Below are 24,182 nucleotides of genomic sequence, written 5' to 3'. Positions count from 1 at the left end.
TTTCTGCTTTCCAAACTCCCAAAATTTCAAGCCGGTGTGTAAATTACCTGCTCTTCTACAATTAATTTAACAGCATTCAATCTAATCGGAATAATTCTGCTCAGTGAGGTGAGAAGTAACAACAAGCACCTCTATAAAATGTCTCCTTTTGAGAGGACAGGAAGGGACCTAACCAGGCAAAGTGATTTTGGAATGAATTGTGACTGAAAGGTTGGCCTCTATTGATGGAGAAGAGGTTAAGAGTTCATTTTGAGGGGAAAAAAGATTAAATCAAATGAGATTCTAATTTGAGGAAGCAGCTGTGGGATACATAGCAGGAATGAGCCCCATTTTTATATTTCTGGATCTAAACTGTAAAAATCTTTTTCTGACTTTTGGCGTTACAGCGATGTCCAGGTAAGGAGGGATTCCGACATGTCTGAGAAATCAACACGGAGCTCAGTATCAAGCTCATGCATCATCCAGGGCACTTGCAGCACTTTAAATGCAGCCACAGAGTTGGTTGCTATGGTAACCAGAGGTGGAATGCCATAACTCTGTCCTGCTCGGGCTTCATGACCAGAAACAAGGCATACTGAATAAAAACCCTCATCTGATTGTTAGGGTTAACTCTGTAGGCCCCAGTGGGGGCAAGCACATAGGTGGGCAGGCGCAGAATTTCACGCCACCGCTTGGCATGCCAGTTTCCCGGCACCATCTCACCCGAGCCACTTTCCCAGAGACGGAATTTGGTGGGGAGCGGTGACAGCAGGGCTACCCACCCTCAAGCAACAGGTAGCCAATTAAGGCTGTTTAAACACTTATTAAGGCTCATTGTCAAAGGCTGGAATTTTCCACTCGGACTCCAGGCCCCCAGAGGCATCGGGGAACAATCCAGCTGCCTGGAGGCAGCCTCCCAGCAGCAGATCTGGGTGGCCAGCACTCCAGGCAGGCTTTGAGGGTCTCCCCACCTGCCTGGCTTCAGCTGTAGCCGCAGGCCACCGTGTGGAGAGGATCCACCCCAACCCCCACAATGGTGGCCCGGCTGCTAAGGGCATTTTTTATTTTAAAGTTCAAAAATTTGGAGAGAGGGGCCTCCATCTTGGGGCACCCACTCTCTCACTTACATAAAAAGGCAGCTTGCTGCTTCTTCAGTGCCAGAGAGCCTCCTATTGGCCCTCCAGCATAGAGAGCCGACCCGCGGTCCTTAATTGGGCGGCAAGTCCGCCCTCTGGCAATTAATTGACCAATTCAGATAAAATCACAGCCAGGTGACTAGTGCCCACGCACTGCAGGCTTCTGACCTCCATTTCCCCGATGTCAGGGTCCTGAAGCCAGTGGGGAAAATCCTGCCCTTAGTTTCTTTTCCTAACTTTAATGATCTTGTATTTGTCCAAATCGGAAAGAGTGAGGTTTTGAGGGATTGAGTGAAGAAGTAAAGCCCTCTTGTGTTTCAAGAATAATCACAAACCAGGCCTCCATTTGCTATCTCTTGGAGCCATAATTATCGACTTAGAAAACTGTCAGCAATCAGGCCCTGCAACAAAATCCTCCTGCCTTTCTCAGGCTTAATTTAACATCAAGAGCTCGCTCTGAAAAGCTTGACTGGAGCCTGGGAGTGCAAGTTTGGCAGGGTTTAACTGTCTGCCACTCTTGACTTTTCTCACACACACCCGCACGCTTTTATCCCTTTCTGTTGGCCCGCACGGAGCCTTTTGCCATTGTATTCAGCCCTGACTGGGATAAAGTGAGAAGCCAAGCATTCGATATTGAATAAAAATGCTGGATCAATGTTTAATTAATTAGGCAAGCTGAGCAATGACTTGCAGGCAGCAAAGTTGGTAAGAAAGCTCTTTGTCTGATTGCTGCAGTGCAACAAGTGCGTTTTGGACAGCGCTGTCCTTAATGCTCAGAGCTCCAAATCAGATTAGTCAGACAGAGATCAACAGTAAGAAGAAGATCCACTCATGTCTCACAAAACAACATCTGGTCTGTAGTTCAGTTCAACCTTAAAACAGGCGAAGGCCCACACATACATATAAGCAAGTCTTGAATCAGTACTTGCAATACACTGTTTTCATTAACAGCAGTAAAAAGACATTTCAGCAGAAACCAGCAAGGGCAACAGTTGTAACAGCAGTATTACAATTGTATCAACATCCTCCCCCAGTTAAGGAGGGGAGAAAGAGACAGATTTTCTTGCTCCTGATCTCTAGCTGGAAAGTGTTGCTGTGTGGACATTGAGCAAGGACAGTATTGGGCTCAATTCCAAAGCTCTCCACTGCTGGATAGCTGAACAACAACACTCATCGTCTAAGCTGATACACAAAGAATGGCCACAGCATGAGGTGCTGGCAGTTTGGTAATGCCCATGGGACTGTATTCAAGCAAGGATCAGCACCTTTATGACAGCAGGGGAGAAAACTGAGTAAAAAAAAAAAAATGCAAAAATATTTCTCCCTTTTCTGTCCATCTCCTCCTGCAGACATGCCACGAGGAAGAATCGTGCATTTTGATTTACATCACTCATAGTGCTGTGCATCTAAACGGACTTGCAACCTGTTTCACTCCTGTTGATCATAAATGTCAGTCTTAACAACATACACCATTTATAACCAAAAGGATCAGTGACTTGTTCCCATTGTGTGACATGACAGAGCACAAGGACATACATTCAAGTCTCTGCTATTCCAAGTTCCCAACCTATCAGATTCACGAAAATGAAGACAGAAAACAAAATTTGCAATAGGTGTCTTATACAATCTCCCAGAAATGTCTTCACACAGTGAACTATTTTAAGTACAGCAACTATGTTAGCAAATGTAGCTGCCATTTTTACAGATTAATATTCCACAAGAATATGTTAATAGCAGCAAAAAGTTCAACTGTTTCTAGTTACATTGGTTGAGGGAGGAAATTTTGGCTATGGTATCCTTAATGCCGTCTGAACAGACAACTGGAGCCTTAACTTAACATCTCATTCAAACTACAAACCCACCTCCGAAGGGCTGAAAAAATCATAAATTCAAGCAGCACTGACAAGACTGGGTGTTTAAAGTCTTGCATTTCCCCCACTTGGAGCTGCACTGAGAGGAGAGATACCAGCAAAGACAGCAAGTTTCTGCCCGAACTGGGAGGGTTAATTGTGCTCACGTGATCTTTGGTGCCTAGTGGCACTTAGCTACAGGGGGCACTGGCAGCCTGGTGCAGAAAAACTTGAAACTTTCAAAAGTAAAGATAAAAAAAAAAATCAGAAACCACCCACATACTTTGCCTGCCAAACTCCAGCTCATCTATAGCTGTCCAACCTGGCCTCAGTCTGACAAGACGACATCTGGTCATTTTACCATGAGTTACAACATGGCTCAGCCCATTTGCAATTTTGTGTGAATTTTTAGTGTGGAAGGAGGGTTGCATTATGTGTTTATATTCTTGCTTCACTGATTTTCACTGAACTTCTGAAGCACAATTAGGGATGGGCAATAAATGCTGGCAAAGCCAGCGATGCCCACATCCCACGAATGAATAAAATTTTTTTTATCCCATTTGAATTTTGTGGGTCCTACGGGTTGGGAAATGAAGAAGAATCAGGGCTACAAACAGACCCACAAAATTCAAACAGGACAATCGAGCAGAACAAGAGTAGCAGCCAGCAACCTGCAGAGAACAAAGCCAGAAGCAATCATGAATGTGACGAGTATGTTTTGGGACTAACTTTACCTAAAGGTTTTGACCAGCCAGACGTAACTCCGTTTCACAAAAAATAACTCCAGCAACAACAGTATACCAGTCAATTCGTAACGTGGTCTAGGAAACATGATATCAACTTTCTTTTTGGATTTTAAACCATAGAGAGGTTTTTTTTTTTAAGGGCTTCATTTCCAATCAGATATTCCTAAATTTGTCATGGCTAATGATAAGGTCTTATTTCCAAGCATAAAACAAGTTGTATTGGAGACGGGTGAAGGAGCGGAGCAGTAGGTCCGGGTTCAAGTTTCCATTTCCGGCAAGTGCTAGAATTATAGTCAAGCTTACGCCAGATTCCTAAACGTTTCAAAGACTTGCTTGTGATGCACGACCCTCTGCTGAAAGCCGCAGCACAGTCCATCATGAACAAGAAACAAACTGAAAGCTTTAATCCAAGGAGGAGTGTTTAGGCCTGGAAAGGGGCTGCTCCTCATACCCAAGTTGGGTCTAAAGAAAGCATTTGGTTAATCTGAGCCAACAGGTGCTCTTTGTCTCCCATGTAGAAATCTCGATGGGTGAAACAGCTAGGGCCTCACACCAGGAGTTTGGCATCGAGCTCAAACTTCTGCCATCCAGACTCTGAGCTCCAACACATGCTCCACCTTGGGGACCAGTGGACCATATTGATAAAGGCATCTCTGATCGCCACTGATCCGCAGAAGCAGAGACTTGGAGGTGATGAGGCACAGCCTTATTGGAATTCGAATTACTGGAATTAGTGATGCAATGGGAGAGACACATGACACCCTCCCTCTACCATTAGAAAAAGCAGCTCAGAGCTGTTGCCTTTGCACACAGAACCTTAATTACAGGCTCAGAATCTTGAAGTATGCAAGCCGATCTTGTATTATATCAATCAGTGCAGCCTTAGAGATTTGAGAGAATTTGTTGATTCTACTTATCCCCTGTTCCAACAGAGTCTGCCAAACTGCCTTTTCATTACAAATGGAATTCTGAACAGAATGGATTTGTTAATAAAGCCTTTCCCCCGAACGTGCCTAACAATGTCCGTACATCTGCTCCCTCGTAACCCTCTCAACCAACACCCGCCGGTAAATTAGCTAGCCAAAAACACCCCGGTCCCAGCCTAAATGCGACAGCCTGCAGCCCAGCCCTCTCAGGCCCAAGTTCATGGAGGACACCCACCATGAGCAGCTCAAAAATCCTCACATGAGCAACACCAGCCTTCCACCAGTTATGCTGAAGCCACTAGGAGAAGCATCTCATAGGAATAGGGTTAAGAAACCATGATTAAAGAAAGGCACTTGGATAAAAGATTGATACTTGGGTGAAACATTTGTTCAGGGTAGTAACTGTTTTTGACATTAAAAGAACTACCTTAACCCTTTGCAGTGTGGTTTCATATCAGTTTATAAGTCAATGTCAGGAGGTCACAGACGTGATAGTTTATTGAATGTTTCAAATATTCTTTATTATAGGGTTGAGGGAGTGGAGAGTGGCAAAGGATTGTTAATGCAGGGGTGCAATTGTGTAACTTTGAGAAAATGAGGTAAGCCAAAACAATAAACAAACAATCAAGTAATTCACAGCATCTCTGACGACAAGGTGTTATTAAAGCCCTCTCTCTTCTGCTCCTTCCTCACTTTCAAACATCTTCATCGTGAATGACAAGTGTTCATCTCGCTGTTCCTCCGCCACATGCAGTTCTCTTTGTATTGAGAGGCTGCACAACATGCGACACACCAACATGACTGTGGGCTTTTTTGAAACGAGCCCCTAGACCTATCCAGGCAGCTAACTGGTTGTTCAGGGGCCCTATAGTGCACTCAATGAACATCCAGTGATCCCATGGCTCTAGTTATGCCTCAGCTGTTCAGGCATGGTGAGATTGTGGAGAGGTATCACCAGGTGTGAAGGAGGCAGCCCTTTTTTTTTATTCATTCATGGGATGTGGGTGTTGCTGGCTAGGCCAGCAGTTATTGCCCATCCCTAATTGCCTTTGAGAAGGTGGTGGTGAGGTACCTTCTTGAACCACTGCAGTCCATGTGGGGGTAGGTACACCCACAGTGTTGTTAGGAAGGGAGTTCCAGGATTTTGACCCAGCGACAGTGAAGGAATGGTGATATAGTTGCAAGTCAGGATGGTGTGTGACTTGGAGGGGAACTTGCAAGTGGTGGTGTTCCCATGCATCTGCTGCACTTGTCCTTCTAGGTGGCAGAGGTCGAGGGTTTGGAAGGTGCTGTCTAAGGAGCCTTGGTGCATTGCTACAGTGCATCTTGTAGATGGTACACACTGTTGCCACTGTGCATCGGTGGTGGAGGGAGTGTAGTGGACGGGATACCAATCAAGCGGGCTGCTTTGTCCTGGATGCTGTTGAGCTTCTTGAGTGTTGTTGGAGCTGCACCCATCCAGGAAAGTGGACTGTATTCCATCACATTCCTGACTTGTGCCTTGTAGATGGTGGACAGGGTTTGGGGAGTCGGGAGGCAAGTTACTCGCCGCAGGATTCCTAGCCTCTGACCTGCTCTTGTAGCCACGCTATTTATATGGCTACTCCAGTTCAGTTTCTGGTCAATGGTAACCCCCAGGATGTTGAGATTGGGGGATTCAGCAATCGTTATGCCATTGAATGTCAAGGGGAGATGGTTAGATTCTCTCTTGTTGGAGATGGTCATTGCCTGGCACTTGTGTGGCGCAAATGTTACTTGCCACTTATTAGCCCAAGCCTGGATATTGCCCAAGTCTTGCTGCATTTCTACACGGACTGCTTCAGTATCTGAGGAGTCACGAGTGGTGCTGAACATTGTGCAATCATCAGTGAACATCCCACTTCTGACCTTATGACTGAAGGAAGGTCATTGATGAAGCAGCTGAAGATGGTTGGGCCGAGGACACTGCCCTGAGGAACTCCTGCAGTGATGTCCTGGAGCTGAGACGATTGACCTCCAACAACCATAACCATCTTCCTTTGTGCTAGGTATGACTCCAACCAGCGGAAGATTTTCACCCAATTCCCACTGACTTCGGTTTTGCTAGGGCTCCTTGATGCTATGCTTGGTCAAATGCTGCCTTGATGTTAAGGGCAGTCACTCTCACCTCACCTCGAGTTCAACTCTTTTGTCCATGTTTGAACCAAGTCTGTAATAAAGTCAGGAGCTGAGTGGCCCTGACAGAACCCAAACTGAAGCGTCACTGAGCAGGTTATTGCTAAGCAAGTGCTGCTTGATAGCACTGTCAATGACACCTTCCATCATTTTACTGATGATTGAGAGTAGACTGACAGGGCGGTAATTGGCCTGGTTGCACTTGTCCTGCTTTTTGTGTACAGGACACACCTGGACAATTTTCCACCTTGCAGGGTAGATGCCAGTGTTGTAGCTGTACTGGAACAGCTTGGCTAGGGGCGCAGCTAGTTCTGGAGCACAAGTCTTCAGTACTATTGCTGGAATGCTGTCAGGGCCCATAGCCTTTGCAGCATCCAATGCCTTCAGTCATTTCTTGATATCACGCGGAATGAATCGAATTGGCTGAAGACTGGCATCTGTGAGGCTGGTGACTTCAAGAGGCGGCCGAGATGGATCATCAATTCGGCACTTCTGGCTGAAGATTGTTGCAAATGTTTCAGCCTTATCTTATGCACTGATGTGCTGGGCTCCCCCATCATTAAGGATGGGGATATTTGTGGAGCCACCTCCTCCAGTCAGTTGTTTAATTGTCCACCACCATTCACGATTGGATGTCATAGAGTCATACAGCACAGAAACAGGACTTTCGGCCCCTCGTTTCCGTGCCGGCCATCAAGTACCTATCTATTCTAATCCCATTTTCCAACACTTGGCCCGTAGCTATGTATGCTATGGCATTTCAAGTGCACATCTAAATACTTCTTAAATGTTGTGAGGGTTCCTGCCTCTACCACCTCTTGTGTGGCAGGACTGCAGAGCTTGGATCTGATCTGTTGGTTATAGGATCGCTTACCTCTGTCTATTGCATGCTGCTTACGCAGTTTGGCACGCAGATAGTCCTGTGTTGACGCCTCATTTTGAGGTATGCCTGGTGATGCTCCTGGCATGCCCTCCTGCACGTTTCATTGAACCAGGGTTGGTCTCCCCGCTTGATGGTAATGGTAGAGTGGGGAATATGCCAGGCCATGAGGTTACAGATTATGGTCGAGTACAATTCTGCTGCTGCTGATGGCCCACAACGCCTCACAGATGCCCAGTTTTGCATTGTTTTTTTTTGCATCTGTTCACAATCTATCCCATTCAGCAGAGGGGTAGTGCCACACAACACAATGGAGGGTATCCTCAATGTGAAGGCGGGGCTTCGTCTCCACAAGGACTGTGCAGTGGGTCACTCCTACCAATACTGTCGTGGACAGATGCATCTGTGGCAAACAGATTGGTGAGGTCAAGTATGTTTTTCCCTCTTGTTGGTTCCGTCATCACCTGCTGCAGACCCAGTGTAGCAGCTATGCCCTTTAGGACTTGGCCAGCTCAGTCAGTAGTGGTGCTACTGAGCCACTCTTGGTGATGGACATTGAAGTCCCCCACCCAGAGTACATTCTGCACCCTTGCCACCCTCAGTGTTTCCTCCAAGTGATGTTCAACATGGAGGAGTACTGCTTCATCAGCTGAGTGAGGGCGGTCGGTGGTAATCAGCAGGAGGTTTCCTTGTCCACGTTTGACCTGATGCCATGAGACTTCATAGGATCTGGAGTCGATGTTGAGGACTCCCAGGGCAACTCCCTCCCTACTGTGTACCAGTGCGCCGCCACGTCTGCTGGGTCTGTCCTGCTGGTGGGACAGGACATACCCGGGGATGATAATGGCAGTGTCTGGGACATTGTAAGGTATGATTCCGTGAGTATGACTATGTCAGGCTGTTGCTTGACTAGTCTGTGGGACAGCTCTCCCAACTTTGGCACAAGCCCCCAGATGTTCGTAAGGAGGACTTTGCAGGGTCGACAGGGCTGGGTTTGCCGTTGTCATTTCCGGTGCCTAGGTCGATGCCGAGTGGTCCGTCCGGTTTCATTCTTTATTGACTTCCTAGCGGTTAGATACAACTGAGTGGCTTGCTCGGCCATTTCAGAGGGCATGTAAGAGTCAACCACATTGCTGTGGGTCTGGAGTCACATGTAGGCCAGGTAAGGACAGCAGATTTCCTTCCCGAAAAGGACATTAGTGAACCAGATGGGTTTTTACAACAATTCACAATGGCCATCATTAGACTAGCTTTTAATTCAAATTCCACCTTCTGCTGTGGTGGGATTCGAACCCATGTCCCCAGAGCAACCATCCTCTAAAATTTCTGGATGGGTGGAATAATGGAAAAGGGGAGGGCAATGATTGACTAGCGCAGGATGAAGGCATCGTGACAGTTGGTGGTGGTTGATGGCAAATGTTCATCCTGGTACCGCAAGGATCTGTTTTGGGGCCACTGCTGTTTGTCATTTTTATAAATGACCTGGAAGAGGGTGTAGAAGGGTGGGTTAGTAAATTTGCGGATGACACTGAGGTCGGTGGAGTTGTGGATAGTGCCGAAGGATGTTGTAGGGTACAGAGGGACATAGATAGGCTGCAGAGCTGGGCTGAGAGATGGCAAATGGAGTTTAATGCAGAAAAGTGCAAGGTGATTCACTTTGGGAGGAGTAACAGGAATGCAGAGTACTGGGCTAATGGGAAGATTCTTGGTAGTGTAGATGAACAGAGAGATCTTGATGTCCAGGTGCATAAATCCCTGAAGGTTGCTACCCAGGTTAGTAGGGCTGTTAAGAAGGCATATGGTGTGTTAGCTTTTATTAGTAGGGGGAATCGAGTTTCGGAGCCACGAGGTCATGCTGCAGCTGTACAAAACTCTGGTGAGACCGCACCTGGAGTATTGCGTGCAGTTCTGGTCACCGCATTATAGGAAGGATGTGGAAGCTTTGGAAAGGGTGCAGAGGAGATTTACTAGGATGTTGCCTGGTATGGAGGGAAGGTCTTACGAGGAAAGGCTGAGGGACTTGAGGTTGTTTTCGTTGGAGAGGAGGAGGAGGAGAGGTGACTTAATAGAGACATATAAGATAATCAGAGGGCTAGATAGGGTGGATAGTGAGAGTCTTTTTCCTCGGATGGTGATGGCAAACACGAGGGGACATAGCTTTAAGTTGAGGGGTGATAGATATAGGACAGATCGCAGAGGTAGTTTCTTTACTCAGAGTAGTAGGGGCGTGGAACGCCCTGCCTGCAACAGTAGTAGACTCGCCAACTTTAAGGGCATTTAAGTGGTCATTGGATAGACATATGGATGAAAATGGAATAGTGTAGGTCAGATGGTTGCACAGGTCGGCGCAACATCGAGGGCCGAAGGGTCTGTACTGCGCTGTAATGTTCTAATTCTAAAAGTTGTCCTGAAGCTAGGCACACACCTAGATGATTTGTTGGCGGTGATCACAGACAAGCTGAACATTACTGGAATGAAACCCCTTCCTCTTGATGAATGCTCCAGACTGGTTTTCTGGTACTCTGATGGTCATGTATGTGCAGTCTGTGATGCCTTGCACATGAAGGAAGCCAGCCACTTCAGCATACCACAGCCCCTACATTTTGGCTGCCGGTGTCTACTGGGAAGGAGATGTAGTCATTGGCCCTGGCAAAAAGGGTACAGGTGACGTGCTTGATGCAATTAGGAAGTACAGGCTTCAAAATGAGGGAAATGACCATGAGAAAATTCTGAGGCAAAGAGGTTGAGAGCTGTGGTGACTTTGACTGCCACAGGAAAAGCAAGGCCACCTGGGTCAGCAGGCAGTAGGTCCTATTGTAAGAGGTTGCAGAAGTCTACAACAGCCGACCTGGAAAATCGCAGCCTTTTCACTGAGCGCACCTCAGACAGATTCAGAAAATGCACTTGAGACTCTATGGGCTGGGCCCGGCCCTCTTTGAGCAGCCCTCCTCACTTGATGCCCAACTGTTGCTCCTTGTGCTCCTGCTCCACCTCTTCCTCCTCTTCATACAACCAAGTTGAAGTAGCACAAAGTGCACCTGTCTGAAGCTGTGTGAAATTTCAGGCCCATACAATCTAAAATGACACTAACTGAGCATTCTTGGATTACAAGGGGCAGTGCCGTCATGTGCAGGAAAGAGCAGGGACAGTTTCTGAAATGGGCAACACAGTATAATCTTGGAAAATCTGCTGTAATTTTACCACGTCAGACAAAATCATGACATTACATGCATTAAACAGTAATATAATTACGTTGTCCACCATGTCACTGCACCCTCTGTGCATAAAGTGAAGATTCCCATGAGACCTTTTCTAGCTGCTGCAGGCTAATCTGAGCCATCGGATGGTACAAGCTCACTTATGCCATCAGGTGGCATCGTTACTACACTGAGGAACTCACTGCTTCAATGCAATTAAAACACAAACATGCATTTTAAAATTGATGTTAATTCATTCCAGCTTTTTCTTTTTAAGAATGTGAAATATCTTATTGCCAGGAATATGGAACCCAAGAATTGATTCACTCTCGGGCCAATTGCTCCAGGTGAAAGAATGGCCCAGATTTTTCAGTGAGAACGACGACGAAACTGACAGCAACTTCTGGAGTCTGCATATGCACAACGCGCAAGACCAGAAGTTGCCGTCAGTGACTTTACACTCCTCTGGTGTTGCGGATTCCCCAGTCTGCAAACCCGAAGCAATCAGTGAATTTAAGAAAACTTCCACTTTTATGTTGTTAGTCTTGAAAAACCCTTGAAAAGGTTACACCGTGTTGAATGAGGTGCAGCTGTGTTTTTAAAACAGTGGACTCAGTTCATATTTACTGCAAAACACCCTCACTCTCCTTGAAAAGCTAATTTTATATTTGTGGAATGTCAAATTTATCCATTATAAGAAGAAAATCAATTTTTAAAAATTGGTATATTGATATTTTACTTTCTATCTAAATCCAAATCATAATCATTTATTTCGCTATCTGAAAAATACAATTTAAAAGTGGAGGATAAAGTGCTTTCAACTTCCTGATTTGCTGTCTGTGAGAATACCGTAATGTGATTGGCTGCTTGTTGACATCACTACTGCTGCACTTCTGGAGAGCCCTCGACTCGGTGCCAGATTTAAACTGCCTTTGGGAAAGGAGAAGTCTGCACCACAGAGATCGCTAGACCTCTACACCAATTTCCTTCGAGGTCAGCGGTGAACGCTGTTGCTTTGCCACTGTCCACAATATGCTTTGCTGATCCTGTTCTTGAAGGCTGCTTTAAAATAGCTCCACCTTTAGTCCTTATTCCTCCACTGACATTTTGGATTTCAGTCTCACCTTTGAGCTCAAATCCGACAATTCCTCCTTTGCTAAAACTGCTTCCAAGAAACTCAGTTTCTCTTTCATAGCAAATACTTTATTTCCCCTCAACCATGAAGTCTTTATATAGCTTACGTCCATCCAAGACTTGAATATTGCTCCTATACCAGGGTAATTTATCTATCACTTCTCTTGCGTTCCAGGTCAGGAAACAGTAAAATTCTCCAACTGACAAACAATCCTTCGCTCCCAATTACAATCTTTGTCTTTCCCTGCTTTATCAATATTTCAGTAGCATAGATGCACTTAGGGGAAGATAAATAAATGCATAAGGAAGAAAGGAATAGAAGGAAATGTTGATGAGGTTAGAAGAAGGGTGGTTGAGGCTCACTTGGAGCATAAATACCGGCATGGATCTGTTGGGCCAAGTGTGCTGTAATTACTATGCAATACTATGTAAGTTGTTCTATTTATATCAGACATGGCTATCGTAGACAACTGTTTACACTGGACAAACTTTGAATACCAAACCAAACCCATAGAGTTCAACAGTAAAATGTACGTACAAAGCATCCCTTCTCCGTACAATGTTCCAGAGCACTCTACAAAAGGAATTTCAAGCAAAAATTGGAAAATTAAGGGGGAAGGAGGCAGAAGACTGAAAGTACGCTCAAAAATATGCGTTTTTTTTTAAAATGGGACTTTTGAAGTAGTCAAGGCACGGGGCAACAAGATGAAGCAGTTATAGGAGAGAGTGCTGAAGAACAGGATATAGTAACAGAATGAAGTGTCTCCAAAAATGATGTGGGGTCAACAATAATAGAGTGAGAGGAATGGAGGGTGTCAACCAGGACATGAGTGGTGGAAACTTCCCGCTTCGAGTGCTGCGAAGCTTTGGAAATATTGGAAAATGAACAAAGATTGCTAACTCAGTGCTCTGAGGGAGAGGGAACCAGCTGCCTTGTCAAGACAATGAGCATTCAGTGCAAGTGACTAACTTGGTTCGGAGTTCAAGGATTTGCTAGATTTAGCTGGGTGAGAGCATTGCAAACATAAACTGTAGTGCCTGGGCCAACTGTATCTGCACTCCCGTCATATAACATGCTGCAATTTCAGCTGCTTTATCCTGCCACTCCAGTTTAAATTCCTACTATCTTAAAAGGCAAGATTTATCAAACGAATCGGATAGCAACAGCAGATTTTAATTTTTTTTCCCCAATAGTCTCATAATGCTAGTTTTCCGCTGGCATGTTCCATACAATCACCATAATCCTAGGATAAATCAGGCAGCTGTTTATAGTGGATAGAAGTCCATGCACAAACCAAACAGCTCAAAGCAACCTACATTGAACCATATGTCAGTGATGCTCTGAACTTTCCCCTTTTGTTCCTTCTAAGCTTCAAATACACCATCCTACATGTTCTTGCTCCTCAATGTGTTGTAATTAAGACTTTTCACCTAGTTTTCTGCTCAAACTCGTTGCTTCCCAGGACCTCAGCTTTTCTTTGGTGCCTCATAGAATCTACAGAATTTAAAAACCATTACCAAATCACTACTTCCCGATTTATCTAATCTTCTCACTTATTCTTTTCAACCTTGGTCTTCGGGTTGCACTATGCACATTAGCTCTTCACCGAAGTTTAGGGTTGCTAATATTTGCCAAACTAGGCAGGGGTGAGTAATGACTGAATGTTAGGAACATGGTTTCAAATCATGAACCTTTTTGCATGCAGATAAAGACGACAATTATTTTTAAAAAAAGGAATTGGAAGGAAATTCAAGTGGTTTGGTGCTGCAACTTCATGGGATAAAGAGTGAAAAGGCATTAGCTTCATCTAGATCATCCATCCAGAAGGACCCCCCTTGCAGCATCTCAATGTTTATTAAATTACTCCAGTTCTTCAGCTTGCTCTATAAAGAAGTCCATTCCATTTGATACCAAAAAACTTTAACGAATCTGTCCTACATTTACTTTTAACTAGTTTTAAATCATGTCCCCTCACCCAACTATCATAATGTACAGAATCATAGATTAGAATCATAAAATTGTTTCAGCACAAGAGGTCATTCGGTCTGTCATCTGCATGTCGGCTCTCCGTAAAATCTACTCAGCCAATCCCATGGTCCTGTAAATATTCTCCTCAAATATTTATCCAATTCCCTTCTGAAAGCCATGATTGAATCTGCCTCTACCACACTCTCAGGCAGTGCACTCCAGATCCTAACCGTTAACTGCGTAAAATAGTTTTTTCTTTAGTTGCCGTTGGTTCTTTTCTCATTCACCTTAAATCTGTGTCCTCTGGTTCTTGACCCTTCTGCCAATGGTTACAGTTTCTCCCTACTCTGTCCAGGCCCTCACAATTTTGAATACCACATCAAATCCCCTCTCAATCTTCTCTAAGAACAGTTCCAGCTTCACCAATCTATCCTCACAACTGAATTTAGTTAGAAGTAATTTCCCACTTTTATCTTTTCTGCACCATTTTCTATTGTATAAACCTCTGCTCAGTCACCTCTCAGTTACCTCATTTCAAAATTGAAAAGATCCTTTTTAACTACCTCAGACCTCCAATACGGGAGATCAACTTGACACTCTTCTCTGAATTCCCTCCCTTGTGACCTGACCTATAACAGACTAATAGTGTGGTCTGACCACAGAATTATACAGCTTAAGCATGTACTCTTCTGACATTCTACTGTTTTGGCTCGATAGTACCGAACTATTTGCTTTGTTGACTGATGCGTGGCAGGTTTTGGACATGTCGGACGTTGAATCTACAATGACCCAGAGATCTTTCGATTTCATCCAAACATTTCCTATGCCATTCCTCAAGGGTGTACGATACCTATTTTTCTTCCTATATGCATACATGCCAATTGTCCAAATTTGATGCAGTCAACATTCTGGGGCGTCCATGTAGCCTCACTTACAGATTAAATCAGCATAGATTAGATCGCTCTCCCCTCAGTGCTGCTTCTGAATTATCCACTCGCTTCCACCTCATTGACATTGTAGGGCTCCTAACTAGGTCTCGATCTAAGCCAAAGTGATTGAACGTGGTCATGTACCATGGGTGGGAATTCTCAGAAAATCAGAAACACACAACACACAGACATATCCAATCACTTACAGTAGCAACAGGGCTGAGGTAGGAGCCCAGAGTGCACTTTGGGTGGAGAGCCTTGGAGCATCACAGAGATAGGAGGGCAGAAGAACAGAGTCAGCATAAACTAGGTTGGGGACGCCAAAGAAGAGCACCAACTCAGACTGGGGATAGAATGTGCCAGTGCTGTCTGGGGAAGGAAGAGTCAAGCAGAGACAGAGATGGCAGAGGTGTGGGGACAGAGAGAAAAGGGTCTGCACGGACTGGGGAAGTGGAAGGAGTGCAGGGTAGACTGAAGCAGGGTGTGGACAGGAGACTTGAGGAAGAGTGCTAACTTGAACTGAGGAGTGGGGGGGGAGGGTGGCGGAAAAGAGAAGGCAGGCATGAACTGTGGGGCTTTCAGAAGGACAGAGTGTGATTGAGAGGTTGGAGAGGATGAAGTGTTTCTGCTAACTGGATGTGGTTGGAGGAAAGAGTGACTGATGAATAATTTTTCAATAAGTAATCGTCAGCCTTAGTTGGTCTGAAAACTCTTACTTTTCCTTTTTTATTTAAAGAGATCAAAACATTCAGTTGCAAGGAATGAAAAGCTTTAAATTACTTTCAATGCAGCATTTCCAATGCAAAAAATAGAACATTTTGTTGGGGAGCATGCCCCCCAGCCTCCTCCCCTCACCCAAGGTGTGGATGCGCGTCAGACATCTTCCCACCAAGTAAATAAACTTTGTGCCTTCAATAATTTTATCTCTACCGCCACACCACCCTCCCCTTCCCCCAATCTTTTATGTATTCATGTTTCTTTGAAGGAATGTTGGGCATACTACAGCTTATGTTACAAACCAATGCCTCACTGTGCTTTCAATTTAATTACTTCTTTCTGAATTGTCAGCTTTTTGGGGGATGTGTTGGCTTTTTTAGAGACATTGTTTAGCTTTTCCAAGTTGATATGTATTCATGTGTAGTACTTTACATTTGTTCATGTTAAATTTCTTCTATTATTCCATTCAGTTACATATTTTGTCGTTCCAGGGCCACCTCCCCACAACCAACAGTTTGGTATCATCTGCAAATTTGACCAGATTCCACTGTTTCTGAAACCAAGTCATTTATTTATATTATGGATCACTGATTTCTGATATCCCACCCACCCCCACCCAGGCACAACAAATACCAGCTGCTTTCTACCCTTCAAGGGACAGACAGTTTGTAGCCATTAAAAGCCTGTAATAAGAACTCGATATTCACATGCAAGGTGTTGGTATCTGAAATATCCAGCCCAATGAATATAAATCTGGTAGTTAGCTGAAAGAAGGCAGTTCAGTGACAATACTAGTGTCAATGTCATGTCCTTGGCTCATCACCAAACCTGAACAACAGCAGAATCATGAGCCATAACTGGGGCTTCTCATTGTGTTCGTCAAAGTCATTGGATTCATTTAAGTCTTGTCAGAGACAGCAGGTACGCACCTTTATTACAGAGAACTGCAGCAGTCACGCTGAAAACAAACCTCAGTATAAAAAGATACATGAGAATCTCTTCTCAAAAATAAACCTTACCGAGCTGTAATTAAGAGTTTCGGACTCGAGTGACATTGCAGGTTTACTGGAGAAATGGTAGGAAGCTGCCTGCTACAAACTGTCGCCCAAATGTGCGAAGGACCTCAAGCATAGTAAACTCAAGAGTCTGCGATTCTCTGTACTAAAAGAAATGTATCCTGCATCTGAGATTGCATGTGTCTCAAAGAAACGCAGCTCACACACCCCAAAAATAGACTTTGCCTGACAGTTTTAAAATTTAAAACAAAATTAGATAGCCACTTATTAAAAAAAAAGATTGCCCAGCCAAAATATGTACAGGTGGCAACCTTACTCAGGTAGGCCAAAAGCCTGTGCTCTCAGTTAGAGAGCAGCACAGGCATAATCGACAAAGAGAAAAGGACAGAAATGAAATATCCAGCTGGCGAGGTACAAGACGGGAAAGCCAAGCAGGACTCCAACCTTGAGGTGTCTGGGATTTTATAACAGGAGGGTTTCACTGCCATTTTTCTATAGAATTTGAGCTTTTGTCACATTCAGTACAAAATACTTAATACATTACAGGCAAAAATAGTTAGAATTATTTTTATTGAAGCTGAATATTGTCCTTTTGCAAGGGCGATTTCAGCAATTACTTTCTCGGTAGGTTTAATAGTTCATACCCTTTGATTAGCGCAGCACTGCAGGATGTCCTTCCACTTAATTACCATGGAAACATTGGAGCTTTCAAAGCTCCACAACTCGTTTACTGTTTTCGGATAAAATCAGGATTTCTAACCATGAGGGGTGGGTGCAGCCTCCCCCTCCGTCGCCTCTTTTCTCTCTTGCCGTCTTCACCACCTCCCCCCACTCCTGCTCCTCCTGGCTTCTTTCCATCTCCCTTTCCTATCCCTTTCACTGTAATGAACCTGTCAAAAAGTATCGCATCACACTCCTTTTCACTCAAATCCTGATTATTTCAATACACTCTCACTCCCTCTGATTTGCTGATCATTTGCACGGTTGTGTTACTTTAATTGCTTGTCACTTGGGACATGTTTTGGAAGAAAACTAACATCCACATAATTTAAAATGTTGGCTCCATTGTTGACCCTTCTTAATTTTATTCCTCACAAGTGTTTAAGGGCACAGTCACACACTAAAACATCGCTGCAACACTAATGATGGTATGCAATCAGGGTCACTCGCTGACTGAATTGATCTGCAGACTCAACTGTCAATTCCCCTAGCATCTGGTCATTTCAGACCCAAACTGCAGATCTCAGAATGCAGTGTAAATGTTTTGAGTCCCAAAAGACTAGGGGTGGTCAGGGTTGGGGGATTAGGGTGCGGGTGGTAAAGGGAGAAGAACGGTGGGGATATATCTTGGTGAGTAATCAGTAGCTTCACCAATCATTAGTTTCAAAATAACTAATGACTAGAATTACCATGTTTTTATGCATCACTTGCTTGACCATTAACATTCACAACTCGGATGAAATCACACCTTCAGAACCATCTTGTTCAGACTATCTGAATTCCAGGATGAACATATGGTTAAAGTAGAGGTAGTACAGATACTTAGAAACAGGGTGATCTAAAAATATTGCTGGCAATTGTGATTATAGCACCTGCACCTGGTAGTGTACTGATCTAATGTTCTGCACTCGACTGAGCTCCTAATTTCAGCAGTTATAAGGAATGTGGGTGCATTGTAGTAGCAAGGAACAGAACTCCACCAGTGCTGATACAAAAGAGCTTATATACCTACTGGCGACTCGATTTTAAAACTCACATCCTCGTTTTCAAATCCCTCCATGCTTCACCCCTTCCTCTCTCCATAACCTCCTCTAGCTCTATAATCCTCTGAGATCTCTGCGCTGCTCGAAATTCTGACCTCTTGTGCATCCCAAATTTTAACTGCTCTATCATTGGCGGCTGTGTCTTCAGCTGGCTAGGCCGTAGGCTCTAGAATTCCCTCCTTAAACCTCTACGTCTCTCTACCTCTCTGCCTCTTTTTTAATTCTTTCATGGGATGTGAGCCTCACTGGCAAGGCCAGCATTTGTTGCCTATCCTTAATTGCCTTTTGGTCATCTGTGCTAACATCCCCTTACGTGGATCGGTGTCAAGTTTTGTTTGATGAGGCTCCTGTGAAGCGTATTGGAACATTTTACTATGTTAAAAGAGACTAAGAAGTTCAAGTTGTTGTTGTAGTGCCAATACTAGAGAAGTTCTACTACTTGGTGATCTGCCCTTGGTCTCGAGGAAAGAAGGAAGAGCAGGTGAGAGACAAATTAACTGAAAACAGGGTTATAAGTCTCTTTGAAAAAGCCTTACACACTGTATAAGAAAAAAAATGAAAACTAATATATATCTTCGCAAATTCTGACAATCTACGAAGGGCAGACGTGGTCAGGTCAGGCTGGGGTGGGGCAGGCAGGTGGAGAATAAGAAATAATCCCAAAAACATCTAGAATGATGCAGCAACAGAGCAGAGGTACATGCAGGCCGAAAAGGCTTAGACAATGACAGCTGGGCGATAGGGTAGAGTAAAAATGAGACAGCATTGGAGGAAACTGGACAAAGTTCGATCATGATTGAGCAGAATGAGCTGAAGTGTCACTGGCAGATCTAGGGGAGGAGGTAGGGAGCAGTAAGAAAAAAACCATGAGCAGGAGATAACGGCTGAAGTCTGCAGTTTCTCCTTTCCCCCTTTCATGCCCATTTTCTGCCTTCCCATCCTCTCCCAAATATTCTGACCTCATCGGGATACAATTTCATGAGCACCCACTGCAACCTTGCCCACTGATTACTGTCCACGTGCTAAAATAGACAATAAGAATTAGCAGAAACACACTATGACTAATGTGATTTGTGACCATACATGGGCATTTCTAGCAGGGAATAGCGATCAGGAACTCCTGCTAATTTTTGCTTTACTAATCCAAAGGTGCCGAGGCATAGCTTTACACCTCTATGACAACCCAGCTGACATCAACTAACTCACCTCATATGGCACTGGTCTGTATGCCATAGCTCCTCACTGAATAGACACACTGACCCATCAGTTATTTAAGAGAATTGATGGATGTTGGGTTAGGGGATGCACTTAGAGAATTCCTAGAAAGGTACATGCTAATAAAGCTCAAAGCCCAATCATGAATTGGATTGGGAATGACACATGGCTAAATCTGTAACACACAAAAGATTGTGTTTTTGCCGCACTTTGAAAATCACAGGGAACATCATACAGAAGCCACACCTGGTTTCCATCTTAGTTACACATCTTCTAACACGACAATAATGCTAACACAGAGCAACAAAAACAACTGGTCCTTGAGGTGTAGCAACGTTACAACTGAAGCAACTGCTGAGCGAGGGATCAATACAGTGCTGCTCGAGAAACAGGAAGCAGCCACTAAAACACATAAGTACAGCCTCTATGCCTACAGTGTAAATTAAAAATAATGTGAAAATTGTTTAGTAAAAATTGAACCTCGAGTGTTCAGATTGGAATTCCTTTGCTTTTCAGCTAATAGTCCGACAGGCAAGATTGCCAATAAAGCAGTTGAAAATTTCATTTTGCATGCTGTAACTTCCCTATAATCAGCAAAGAGCAATACTTGCCACATTGTGTGCTAACTCAGAACAAAATGGTGCAAAAGGAAATATACAATCATCTAAATCCCAACCCACCAATGATTTCTTCCCAGAAGTGCTTCAAATGAAAAACGTGAGAAACTGCAGCAAAGTGAAAGGCAATCACAGACCACCCAGAACAGTTACAACACAGGGCATCTTCACCCATTTAACTGTGAAATTAACTCCAAACATATGGAATAAATTGAATCCTGGAACGTATCAACAAGACGTTAGTGGCAAAGTCCAATTGCACAGATTTCACATACAGTTCTTGAACAGTCTCAATTCAAATCATGCTGTTTGCATGGTGCAAAATGCTTGCAGTGTTTGCCCACAACAGCAGTTACTACACTTCAAAAGCACTTCATTATACAAAGTACTTTGATGTGATCAGATGCTATATAAATCTCAGTAATACTCTAAAATCAAAAACTGTAGAGCTGGAGCTTTTTTTTCCTCCCCCCATCACTGTGAAAAGAGCAAAGGTCAAAATTTGAACTTTGGCTCAAAGACGTCAGGAAAGAGTCTGTCTACAGCGAGTGACATCCTAAAGACATCCAAGGACATCAGATTTCTGATCATCTGCTGCTGACATCACGCACCTCCAATAAAAATGATAAAAAGGGTCATCAATCAAAGCTAATTACTAACCACTGTCTGAAAGGTACAAGTGTTAAACAAATGCCCTTCAACTCTCAGGGACTCCCCCCACCCCCCGCCCCCCGCGTTGGCTTTGATGCCTAAAGCAGGATAGCAGCAATTTAACCTTAAACCTCTCAACTGCAAATGAAAGTTTGTCATTTATAAAATATTCTCTCTATTATACAAAAAAGGAACACAATCACCCCATTCAGCCAAAAATAATGTAACTATAGCAAGCAGTAATAATATTACAAATGAGTTGAACATCCTTCAGGAAGTGTCACAATTCTGTTTACTGCGAAAATTGAAAACATGAAACAAAAGTGACATAAATTGGGTACAAAGAGTATGCAGTTGTGTTATTAATAAATGGAGTGAAATACCAGCATAAACTAAGGGTGAAGGTCACCTGAATCCCTCAGGTTACATGATAGTCTGTAATACAGCCTCCCTTCTCATGTTTATACAATACATACAGGAGATATATCCGCAGACAAATAAAATTCTCAACTAGGCATAATTTCAATATGCACAAGTTTTTAAACAGTCTCAGGTTTAGTGGTACCCCATGCAGTGTGCCCACACTAGGTTGCAAGGTAATTAGAGCAACTGCCATCATCAATGCCCGATGTGGCAAGTTCCTGCTCTCAGAAATCTGGTCTCACCAGCTTTTTAGCAACAGAGATCAGAAAACAGGTTTTGTGTCCACTAACCTCTCAGTCAAGGTATTGAAAGTGGTGTTGGCATGAGAAGAAACCCAACAAGATAGGTGGAATGAAAGAGGATGACACCTTTGTATTGTCTACACTTGGACTGTGAAAAAACATTCAGCAGTTGAGAATCTGTTTACAAACTTGGGCTGTATCTGGAAAGTAGATGTTAAGCTGTAAAATACTAGGGTGAGATACTGGTGGTTACAGGTCTGCCCTGTTGGTGGAAGCAACTTGAGCTGATGAATTAAGGACATCACAAGACATTAAATCTTGCTTTTATTAAATTATATTAGTTTAAGTAGGTTTTCATAAAATATATCAGTACTGATATGCATTGTCAAGGACATTCGGTCGTGGGTCTCCGTGTAAAGGAACCCCCATATGCAATGAAACAATGTCAATCAATGTAGTCAAATGACTGACCTGCGAAAGGTCAGGAACACAGCTTTAAAACATAACCATAGCAAAAGACAGGACTCCTGATGAGGCTCTGCCTACATGTGGAAATTAAACTATACGATGGTGAGGTGTGGATTTGAGAATCAAGTTGTAGTTCAACACTTCATATTTTTTTTTAAAACGTGCACAAGGTATAAATGCAGCCTTTAAACAGATTACATGCTTCATCTGCTTAGACACCAATTCCAACTGATGCAAAGGCTTGTTTTATTTTTCCAAGATCCTCAACATCTGGTTAAGAGGAGGTTTTTTTTATGTATAACACATGATAGCTAAGTTATTTCCTGTAATCTTGTGGTGACTGCATCATTTTTATTGGTAATTTTCCCCCTTCCAGCTAAGCTATCCCTATTTTTCAGTCTACCCAGCCTCAACATTATTTACTGTGGAGAGCCAGTAACCTGTTTCCAGAGTTGAACCAATGATGGAAGTCTTAAGGTACAGCACAGCCTGGGCTATACTCGGATCTCCATTCTTGCTGCACGGCCTGCAATAATATCAATGCTTGCCTGCTCAATCCAGCTCAGATGATGAACGGAGCACAGCAAGGGTTTGAAACTGCACCTTCTCACTCCATGGTCAACACTAGCCCACATCCTTTAAATGATCATACACCATCATGTGTCAACTACATGAAACATCCTGATCACTACTACCCATCACAAAGAAATAAACATGAAGTAAAAACAAATTTTAAAAAAACAAGATGCACAATGGTGATTTGAACAGAATGATCTCGAGGACCAGATGATGGTTATAAAAGTTTGTATAAATTTTACACACAGCAAACAGACACCAGTACAACTGAGGCCCCTGGATTGGTTGATTATCCACCCTTGTTTTTCTCGCTTCTTTGGTCACTGGTTTGTAAAAACAAAGCAAACTCCGAGGCAGAGAGGTTACATGTGTAAAGTGATAACTATAACGCCAGTTATTGAAGTGAAGGTGGATTTGAATGCGCGGATTTGATCATTTCCTCTCTTTTTTTCCCCCCACTTTTGAAAGCGCACAACATTCCTGCCTTCAAAAACAAGGAACCGTTAGAAAATTGCCCCTTGACGTTCCTTCTCTTAAAAAAAAACTTTCTTCACTGGAACATCTGGTGGGATTCGGGGTTCCCGCACACACTGAAGGAAGCGGGGTTACCAGCTCCATGATGGGATAAAACTAAATGACTTCAGGACTTGAATTAGTTAGGGAATGTTAGATGGCGAATCCTGCGCTCACTGTTCACAGGCCCCAAACTCCTTCCAACTCTTAGCAAGAGTGGGGGGGGGGGGGGGGGGGGTACTTGGTTCTGAAAGAGAAATCTCTCCGTGGTCTGTTATATAGAAATTAACTGGAGATTAAATGCGCCTTGTTGATGCGGTTTATTTTAATTTAAATCTCATGGATAAATTACTGATGTAGAATCGAGCTGATTTTTTTTTTAAAAAGCACATTAACCACACTTTGAAAAGTTAAAAGTCGGGACAAAAGTTGAGATTTCATCGCCTCCGCCCCTCTGTCAGCATTTATCATCATTCAAAAGGAAAAATAAGGGAGAGAGAATTAGCTCCTTAAAACAATAATGAGTTAAGGAAAGAGTTTGTGGGGGTGCTTACCTTCTCTCTCCTCTTGCTGTCTGCTTCCATGGTGTTGCTGTTCTCTGTTCGGGCTCACTGGCCGGTCCCAGCACAGGCGAATATCGCCATCCACTCCGACAAAAGCTTCTGAGGCTGGGCTCAGCGAGCCGGACTCCCGCTCCCCTCTCTCTCTCTCTGATCCTTTCTCCCTTTATTAAAAGTTCGCCATGTTGTTCCACATACTTTTCCCCTTGGCACCAAGGATCCGTCCTTTCCTTCTGGAGCGCTGCGATCTAACGGATATGGCTGCGAGATCCCGAGTTACCAGCGCTCAGCGCTGCCAGACTGTCGAGCCGACCCCCAGCCAACACATCCTAATCCAATCAACCCCGCCTTCATCAAATACCCCTCTCACATGCACAGCCCCATTAGTACCCCAAAATACAACCACAACCCCCAATCAGATACCCCACAACAACATCCACAACCCCCATTAATCCCTCCCAGACACGGCCACAGCCCCCTAAATACCCCAAGCCCGAATCAAATACCCCACATCTACCTCC

The 24,182-nt window shown here is 43.9% G+C and overlaps 1 protein-coding gene across 3 annotated transcripts in view; it reads right to left on the bottom strand.

The window, feature by feature from the left end:
- Positions 1-23,926, bottom strand: part of ttc28 (tetratricopeptide repeat domain 28) — an 825,016-nt gene extending 801,090 nt beyond the window's left edge. For all 3 annotated transcript variants that reach the window (XR_010977250.1, XR_010977251.1, XM_068054870.1), the window contains exon 1: positions 23,656-23,926. Coding sequence is in view for 1 of the 3 variants with exons in the window: in XM_068054870.1 (XP_067910971.1) it covers positions 23,656-23,685 (30 nt within the window). In the remaining 2 variants the exon portion in view is untranslated. The remainder of the gene's footprint in view (positions 1-23,655) is intronic.
- Between the last annotated feature and the right edge of the window lie 256 nt (positions 23,927-24,182).

The sequence above is a fragment of the Heterodontus francisci genome, chromosome 23, assembly GCF_036365525.1.
Source record: "Heterodontus francisci isolate sHetFra1 chromosome 23, sHetFra1.hap1, whole genome shotgun sequence".
Taxonomy (NCBI): Eukaryota; Metazoa; Chordata; class Chondrichthyes; order Heterodontiformes; family Heterodontidae; genus Heterodontus; species Heterodontus francisci.
This window is presented reverse-complemented; position numbering and strand designations above follow the sequence as displayed.